The sequence below is a fragment of the Fulmarus glacialis genome, unplaced genomic scaffold, assembly GCF_000690835.1.
Source record: "Fulmarus glacialis isolate BGI_N327 unplaced genomic scaffold, ASM69083v1 scaffold4126, whole genome shotgun sequence".
In the NCBI taxonomy this organism is placed as follows: Eukaryota; Metazoa; Chordata; class Aves; order Procellariiformes; family Procellariidae; genus Fulmarus; species Fulmarus glacialis.
The window spans coordinates 49307-59046 of NW_009216084.1; the positions used below are offsets into that span (position 1 = coordinate 49307).

The window sequence follows — 9740 nt, forward strand, 5'->3', positions numbered from 1 at the left end:
GGTGAAAAAAGGGCAAGAAAGGCAAAACAACAATTCAGCCCCTGCAAAACTAACAAACTCCATGCCCCCAGCTCCTCTCCTCCCTCTACCGAGATCCTGGCTCAAAGCTTTCCAAGCCCTCAGCACCCGCTCTACAACCACCTTGGAGAGTCTTGCAGGGACTTGCTGCTGCTGGGCTGTTGGAGGGAGTGAAAATCACCCCCAAAATGGGGTTGTGGGGAAGAGAAACCCACCAAAAATCAGCCTCAGGGGAGAGGAAGGGTTACGGAGAGATGGGAGATGTGCAATCTTGTATCACAGCGAGGTCCTCCCTCCGCAGCCTTGAAAATGCAAATTGAGTCTTAGAGATTATTAAAGAAGGGACAAAGCAAACCATAAAAATCCTTTCTGCCCCTCTGTGGACCTACGGTGCATCCATGTCCGACTTCTCTATGCAATTCTGGTGCTGGAAGCAGTAAACGGGACCTCGCACGGCATTGCCTTTGCCTCCCGGGGCCAGGCAAAACTTCTGTGCTGGTATTTGGGGCATGTTTTTTGCTTTCAAGGCTTCTGGTGTGATACGACCACGAGTCGCTGTGTCTTATTTTTCCCAGTAGCGGAATGGTTGTAGTGATGAAACTTTAATAAGATCCTCTTCAGCTGCCCGCATTTGGGCTTTAAACGATGATTCACAGAAGGAAATTGAGCTCGGCGAGAGCGAGGGCAGGCTGCGGAGAGGTGGGAAGGTGTCCTGCTCCTGGAGAGACAGACGCACGAGGGAGACATGCGAGGACGCTCATGGCAAAGCCTGCGTTTTTCATAAGTTTGGTAATTTTCGGAGAAACTTTTTAGGAGTTTGAGTCCCCTCTGCCGCCAGCCAGCTCCCATGGGTGCTGTTCATAGCACGGCTCCCTCCTTCCCCAGGATCAGCTGGGGTTATTTTCATGCCGTGATATTTTCAGTTTTGCAGGAAAATCTCCTCTCCGATGCCCTGCAAAAGCAAAGACCGAAGCAGGGCTCTGCCAGCCGCGATAGCCAGCCGGCGACAGCTAAAACAGTCCAGTTTGCTTTTAAAGCAGACTGAGAGGGATGAACCGGCCAGTTCGACTTCTTTCATCTTTCTTTCTTAGCCGCTGCATTTTCTTTCCTATTTTCCCCTAATAAAATCACCATGAAGACTCCATGCGTCTGGCATGCGCATTTGCCTTCTGCAAGGACGTTGTCCTGTACCGACCCTTCCCAACAGCAAAGCATTTTATGGGTAAATAAAACATAGAAATACACCCTAGTACCTGCTCAGGAGCTGGAGATGGTTTCACCACCTGGTTCCAGCGGTGACCTGCTGGATGATGGGAAAGGCATTCACCTCCATGCTCCAGCTTCTCTCTTAGGTAGTTTTTGTTGTCTGCAGGAAAAAAAAAAAGAGATTCATATTTACATGAGTCGTTCTGGCAGCAGGATTGACTTTTGAGGGGGACCCATGTCTATATGTCATTCCTTCAAATGTAGTGTGTCTTTAGGGTTGTTTTGATTGCTTTTCGCCTTTGCAGCCACAGGATGATCTGTCTCAAGCCTGGCTGCCCAGGAAAGCAGTTTGTTAAGCATTGAGTCCCTCCCTGCCTTTCAGTCTGCTCTCGTGCCCTAGTCCCCTGAAACTTTTGGGATCCACTGCCACCCAATTCAGTCAAAGAGGGTGAGGTTCAACCCCAGCCTTGTGAAGATGGACCCATGGTGCAGGTGGGTAACTGCACTTGTCACCCTCCCGTGCAAGGCTGCAGCAGTAGCTGTAGACACTGAAGAGCCCAGGTGGGAGCTGGCACTGACCAACATCCCCTCAGGGTCCTACAGGACTTCCTGGCATGTGGGTCAGGCCTTTCTTGATGTCCCCAAGTCATCTTGTTGCAGCAACCAGCCAGGAAGGGCTGAACGCCCCGTTTCCAACCATTCAGAGCATGCACAGCCCATGGGGACAGCCTGGAGCAGTCGCAATGGATAAAAACTGCACATACACACGTTCTCCCTCCATCACACTAACTCTCCTCTCAACCCCGGGAAAGCTTCAGCGAGAGAGGACCACCACCCCACCACAAAGGATGGGATGGTTGCAAAGGTGGAGGAGCCACCACTTGTGTGGATGTAGCTAAATAGACCTTACCCCCTCGCAGCCCATGGGTCTGGCTGAGATGGAGTTAATTTTCTCCACAGCAGCCCTGATGATAGTGCTGTGCTTTGTATTGGTAGCTAGAAAGCTGTTGATAACACACCAGTGTTTCGGCTACTTTTGAGCAATGCTCAAAGAGCATCAAGGCTGGCTCTCCAACATTCCCCCTCACCAGTAGGCTGGGCGTGGTCGAGATCTTGGGAGAGGACATAGCCAGGACAGCTGACCCAAACTGACCAAAGGGATATTCCATACCATATGATGTCTGTTCAGCAATAACAGCTAAGCAAAAGGAGGAGGAAGGGGGGGCATTCGTTATTACGACGTTTGTCTTCCGGAACAACTGCTACGCGTACTGAAGCCCTACTTCCAGGGAAGTGGCTGGACATCGCCTGCTGATGGGAAGTAGAGAATAAATCTTTTGTTTTCCTTTGCTTCCGTGCGTGGCGTTTGCTTTTGCTTTATTAAACTGCCTTTATCTTGAACCACGAGGTTTTTTCCATCTTATTTTCTCCCCTCCCTGTCCTGCTGAGGAGGGGAGTAATAGAGCAGCTTGGTGGGCACCTGGTGTCCAGCCAAGGTCAACCCACACAGGTCTTCATATAGTTTAATTCACTTTGGAGATGCACTGAAATAAATTAAAGACCTCATCACCTCTGAGATGGCTTAATTAATCTACTTCAACATCATGCCTTTCCCTAACCTATGTTCCCTTCCCCAAGTACCTGAATCACAGGTTCCCAGTGATTTTGGCAATAGCAGGGCTTCAGTTTTGTCCTGAAGACCTGAAAGTCCTGGAGGTGATCAGGGACACCTGATCCTTGTGTCAGAGGGGTGCACCAGGCCTTGATTTCTGGGGTACAAGTTTTGCCCTACCTTTGGGGCTGGGGGATGCTAGATCCATGCCCCATGCCAGAAGCAATAACCTTTCCACATCTTTTACATTCCTCGGCTGATCTCCTCTGAGCAGGTGACAACTGAGTCCAAAATGCCACCGGAGACATTTTCAGCAGTTCCCCCAGCCCTTTTAAGGTGCTCCTCTACTCCAATGGGATGTGAAGCCAAGGCAGGGATGGCATCATCTCCCTCTGGTAGGCAGAGGGGGACCCACTTTCTGAGTGTCCACACACCTTTCATGAAGCTCCTGTTGGCCAAGTCAGCACCCACAGCTCCCATCCCACATGTATTTACATGCTCAACCCCCTTCTACCATCCCCACACCAACAAAATCAGGGGACGTGGGTCCCTAATCCACTCTGAAGCATGTAGGGCTGTCAGTGGTCTGAGCCAAACAGTGTCCAAAGGTCTCCTGAGCTTTCCAGAAGGACCACAATCTGCAGCCCCCAGAGAGCAAGAGGATGCAAAATACATCTCTCCAAGGAGGCACGATGGGAAAGAAACACTGGTGAAGCCCTCACTGTCCACCCCAGGCACAAAGCCTTCTTCCATGGGTAGTCAAACCTGGGCTGAGTCAAACCTGGGTTGAGTCAAACCTGGGTGGAGCTTAGAACCACCCAAGGAATTGCGTACATTTTAAAAAGCTAGTTAGATACCTTCTGCCAAGCTTGAGGTCTTGCCCTGCGATGTCACTTGGTCCACCAATGCTAATTAAGTTACTGGGTAACGGTGCTGATTTAAACCTTTCTTACCCCGTGGAGGTCGAGGAAAGGCAGCACACAAGCCGAGAGGGGGAAGCCGAAGGTTGCTGAGAATCAGCACTTGCGCATCCGCAATGAGCACAAAGGGAAATCATTTTTAATGGACCTCCACCGCAGGGGACGGGTTGGAAATAGTCCTCATCTATCACCGCTTCCTTACCGCAGAGCATGAGCTGAAGGGTTCCATCAGCTCCAGGGACCATGAAGTCCTTAGAGAAAGCTCATTCCTCTGCAATAAATGAGCCCATGAAGGTTTGCCAGAGGGAGAGGAGCGAGGACTGCGGGCCAGATGGTGATTTCCCTCGCTCTTGCTGGGAAGAAGTCCCTCTAATGGAGTTTTCCGCCCAGCTCTTGGCACTGAAGTCTGCAAGCTGGTTTGCTTGCCCAAAACTATGACCAAAGGCTCCAAAGATTTGGATAACCAAACTGCCTTCCAGGTCTCAGTGAAGGAGGGGAAAAGAAACCATCAGTCCAGGAGATGAAAGCTTCAAAGGAAAATGAGAAGAGTGAATTGCCGGAGCGGTGGATCTTGACGTGTCTCAGCCAACAGCTGGAGGTGATTACGGGGAGAACCCTCTATCCAGGACTGAAGCCAAAGGGGAGCTCTCACCGCTACCAGTCGCTGCCCCTCAGACAACAGCCAGCATCTTCAGGGACTGAATGAGAAGCTCAAAGATGCTCATCCAAGAATATCCACAGTCATGGCTCCTTTTCTGCAAAGGAGCAGCTGTGACCATCGCTGGTGTGGGGGCCAGGAGCAAGAATATCTCTCCATCCTAACTCAGAGCCCACCCAGGGTCACTTCTGGCTGCTGTTACCTTGTGTGCGGGGGCTCAGAGGCACCTTTGGCAGGATTTGTCCCTTCCCAGGGATAACTGCACCCCACCAGGGCTTTGCTAGGAGAAGGTGGTGATGGCATTTCAAAGCAGAGAGGACCTCTGATAAGCAGGCAGGGCTGAGCAGGGTCCTGGGGCCACCAGGAGCCCCCAGCCCAGCTGCAAATCTGCTGTGGTCATTTGAGGGACACTCCACCAAAGACCTGACTCCTTTAGGTGTCTCAGCCCCAGATCACATGGAGCAACCCCTGTTTCCAGCCGGGAGATCTCCATCCCCATCCTCTTTGTAACAGAAAGCACTTTTGTTGCAAACCAGTGCTGTGGGGCATTGCAGGAGACCTCTCTCTCTGATCACACCAGGACCAGAGTGGTCCTGGGACCCCAGACTGGGGGTTTTCCTTCCTGGCTTCTGCCTTGGAGCAATCGGAGTTAATTCTGGTGGATCTCAGTGAGTTTGGGGCGTTTGAGGGGTTTTTTTCAAGACACACATTGTCCTTATCCCCCTCTTCAAATGCTGCACTAGGAAACATGCCACCACATCCTAGAAGAAGTTCCCCAAAATTTCAATCTTCCAAGGGTTTCCCTGCCTGCACGGGAGGAGAAAAAACCCCAGAGATGGGAAACCAGGCAGAGGGCAGAGCAGTGTGAGCGGGGCAAGTCTGTACCCGCTGTGGATGGGGGTTATGAGCACTGCCCTGGGGCAAAACCCTACCAAGGTGCTGCACCAGCCCCACTCTTCAAATGGAAACACATTAATTGGGATAACACTGTTAATCAACGCTGAAATCTCCAACAGGCCTCCTTAGGGGGCATAAAAACTTTGCATTTAAAATATCTTTGCACTAAGTGCCTGGCTACCTGGAGGAGCAGGGGAAAAGCCCGTCTGCGTGATCCTGCAAAGTCCCGGCATCGGCAACAGCCCCGTTTTCGGGTGACTCTCACCAGGCTGTCAGGTTCGGACGTCTTTTCCCCCCCCCCCTTTTTTCCTTCTGAATGGGGAGAGGCACCGCGGCCCCATGACGTTGCCAGCTCCCTCTGATTTCATTTTAATGAAATCATGCCCAAATGAAGGCTCCACGTCTGGAGTTACGACTCAAACCCCGTGATCGCTCATTTTTATATATACACGAGGGAGGGGAAAAGCGTTTCCATAGAGAGAAAAACTATCACAGCCCTCTTACTAACAATAAAAGAAAAGCGAGGGTGCAGAAGTTCAGGGGAACGCGCCTGATGCCTCTCTCCTTGGAGTGAGACCGCAGCAACCCCTTCCCATCCCGACCAACGAGGACTACCAGGTGAGTGCCTGGATTTCATTTATTAACCAGCAGCCGGCTTCATTTGCACAAACTTTAAATATTTCAGTGTTTTCCTTGGGCGATCAGGTTCCACGTTTCTCTGCAAGAAAGAAAAAAGGCAGGATAGGGAAAAGCAGTTCAAGATATTGTGCTAAGAGACTTCCCCACACCCTCCCTCCCAAGCAAAGAAATATCTTTTTTATTATTATAACAATTTTTGGAGGCAGATCAGGCTGGGCAGCATGGGAAAGGTTTGGAAATCTCAGGAAACAGAAAAGTGGGGAGGAGAGGAGGGCACAGCCCCATTCCCACAGGGTTAGCTTGAATTTCGGAGCCCTGGGAATCAGCATCGTCAGGAGAGAGTCATTAGGACAGTGGAGGCAGCATCAGACAGAAAGAGTTTTAAAAGTCTACAGGTCTCATCCACAGTGTTATTTTATTCCAGACTTACTTTTTAACGGGGAAAAAATTAACTTAATCCGATGCCTCTGCTGCCGAGTGATCACCAGCAAATAGCTTTGTCCCCAGTTTGCAGAGCTGCCTTGCCAGAGCGATCGACTTTTCTCTTTTAAAGCCGAGAGGCAGATCTTCAGCCCATACAAATGGTCCTGCCGTGGCTGTCGGCAACATCTCAATATAATGCCTGCAAATTGCTCACGGGCATCCCGGCAATTTCCACCCTCGGCGAACAGCACCCGCAGGTCACCCTCCGGCAACGGCAGATTTAACTCCGACTTCCTCAGATCCGCCGCAGGCAATTTTTTTCCTTTTCCTGCTTTTTTTTGGGGGGGAGGAAAACCCAGTTCCAGCTTCTTTCCTGCTCCATAAAAACTTTCTGGCATGCCGGGGCACAAAACCCCCATGCAAAAAGAAAAAAAAAAAAAAACACAAAATATCAGCTTTTGCTGTCAGCCAGCACAGCCGGACACTGCATTTTTTTGCGGCTTTGCCTTCATGTTTGCTCTTTTTGCCAGAATATCCACCCTGCAGCCGAGGACCAGGAAAGCAGGCGCTGGCTGCGTGGTTTCAGCCACGTTTCCCCCTTGCTCTGCCTTTCCCCTCGCTCGGCCGAGGTCCCCAAAGAGTTTTGCTAAATGGAAAAAACCCAAGCCGGCCGCGGGACCAAGCCGTTTCAGACAGTCGTGAAATAGCTGTCGGGGAGAGGCGAGGTGGAGATGCTGCTCTGCAGCTCTGGAGAGGGCAGCGGCAGCTCAGACCAGCTCAGTTCTCTCCCAGCAGCCGTGCCGGCTCTGCAAGGGCTTTCAGTGACGTTCCCATTCTCCATCCAGCAGCTCAAGACCAAACAGTGTCCCCAGGAGTGCAGGGGTTGCAGGCAGGGGCCAGAAATTTAGCAATTTCTAAATTCATGCCCCAAGTCCCTCGTCCTGCTAGGAGGGGCTGCAAGGAGTTTGCTGGGGGGGCTGCTTCGTGTGGGGCTGAAACGCAGCTGCACAACGGGAGGCTTTCGGGTGGGAGAAAGATGTCTGTCCTTTTAAGCTTTTGCAAACAAGAACTAAGTCCCAGAATTTAAATGTCTGATTTGGGGCTGAAGGAAGGAGAGTTTTGGGCCCCTAATGGCCCTTGCATGGGGGTTGTGTGCCTGGGAAGGGTTCTCCTCCCCCATCCTACAGCGACGCTTTGCCGGTGCTGCCTGGGTCATGCCACGGCTGCTGCACCTCCTGCCTCTCTCGCAGGGCAGGGTTAAGGGGACGGTTGTCACCTGGGGGAGCTCTGTGGGGTTTTGTGCGGGGGCGAGGGAGGCAAAGAAGTGGAAATCAAGCGACACCCTCAAATCCTGCCTGTACGACCTGCCCCGATCTCCCCCTCCAAGGGATGGCAAAGGGCAGAGTTAAGGGGATAAACCTCAGCCCCAGGCAGTGTCCCGCATCCCTGGGGACTGTCCCCCGGCCAGGGCTTGCCGTGCCATGTGCTTGCCACAAGATGGGGCCCGAAGGTTGGGAATGTCAGGATGTCTCCAGGCGCTTGGATGGCCCCTGTGGCCTCGGGGCTGGCCCCAGGGACACTTGTCTGACCTCGACATGGGCAAAGACCCCCACCGGGAGATCCCCTGTAGCCTTTTAGGTGGCCTTTTTCAGCAGTTGGGTAGGTATACAGGGAGATGGGTCATCTCCCGGAGAGACAAGACTCAGAGATGGGGTGGTTTTGCAGAGCAGGAGGGTTATCCCGAGGTTTTCAGCCCTCCCAAGACCCAAAAATGACCGTATTTCAAGCAGGGAGTGATGCTGCTGTGCTGTGATTTTGGAGGTGCCCCCAGGTCACCAGGCAGGGCTGTCCACGGGGGGGGAATGCTCCCCAAATGTGGCATCAGATGGGGCAGCCTGTCCTGCACCCAGGGTGGAGGGGGATCCTGGGGATGGAGTCATGGGGTAACAGGCAACGCCAAAGCACCCGAGGCCAGGGCTGGAGAGGGGACATGGGGCCATCACGCTGGATCCCCCCTCCAGCACTGGGGACACCTGTACTCCGCTCCCCATGCCCTTTTTGGACCAAGCTAGGTGAGACGGGCAATTGCCAACTTCAGAGAGCATAGAAATATCTCTGGTGGCTTCAGACTGACCAGAGAGGAGCTGAAAGGAAAACCCACCTTTACTGGTACCCACGGTTACGCTGTGAAGGTGTTAGCAAGGTGGAGAAGGCTGCATGGGGACTGCAACGAGATTGCCCCAGGCAGGGGGCATGGTAGAAACCAGCTCTCCTGCAGCAGGCACTTGTGTTTCGGCAAAGGGATGGCCAAATCCTCCTCTCCACGGAGGCTACGGCCTTGGACATTCCACTTCCCACCCAGCACCCCAAAACCAAGGGCTGGGGGGTTGCACCTTGGAGGAGGAGACCCCAAGACAACTCATTCCCACCTGCCGTAACCATTAGATGGGACCGGGGGGGGACCTGGGAGGTGAACCCAGGTCCATGGGAGGATGGGGGGATGATGGTGCTCTGCCCCAGGCCCCACAGGAAGCTCATGCCCATCTCTGCCCTCCCTTCGCTGTTTCCACCGGGCAGGCCACCGCAATGCCCCACACCAGGCTGCTGCTGCTCCTCGCCCTCCTCTGCGCCACCGAGACCAGACGGACTCTCCGCCTCTACAACACCGCCTCCATCTTCAGCTGCCTCAACGCGGCCCTTGCCGAAGCCCGGAAGAGCAGCCCGGAGGAAAACGCCATCTTGGACAAGCGCAGCTTCGACTCCCCATCACCAGAGGAGGTGTCTGAGGAGGAGGAGGAGGGGGAGGACGTGGATGAAGATGTGGATGAAGAGATGGGGAAAAGGACGTTCCCAGGGGAAGGCCATTACAAATACGTCTCCCAGGCGCAGGTGAAGGGGAAAACATACCAAAACCGGGCCAAGAGCGACCGCCGCACCAAGGTCACCCTCTCCCTTGATGTCCCCACCAACATCATGAACATCCTCTTCAACATCGCCAAAGCCAAGAACTTGCGGGCGAAGGCCGCTGCCAACGCGCACCTCATGGCTCAAATCGGGCGGCGGAAGTGACCCCCCGCGGGGCAGGGGGGACTCGGAGCAGGGCCGGCTGCGTGGGGCCACCACCTGGCCTCAGCATGCCAGCCAGAGGGGACTGATGGCCATGTATGATATCAGTGTTGTATATTTTTGACCCATAGAGCTACCTAACTTTCATATCTCTTCTTCCTCCTTCTCTCCTTCCTGATCTCCTCTGTCTCTCCTCCTCGACATTTCCATGCACGGGGAAGAGGCTCATGTCCACAGCAGGGCAAGAGGACCTGTCGCCTCGGGAAGGTCCCTAATTAAAGCTATGATCTCTTGAGTTTCC

General features: G+C 53.2%; 1 protein-coding gene across 1 annotated transcript; it reads left to right on the plus strand.

Annotated features, from left to right (window-relative positions):
* Positions 1-8959: 8959 nt before the first annotated feature.
* Positions 8960-9442, plus strand: UCN3 (urocortin 3). The gene has a single exon (XM_009579150.1). It carries the CDS (start codon positions 8960-8962, stop codon positions 9440-9442), a length of 483 nt encoding a protein of 160 aa, XP_009577445.1.
* Positions 9443-9740: the final 298 nt, after the last annotated feature.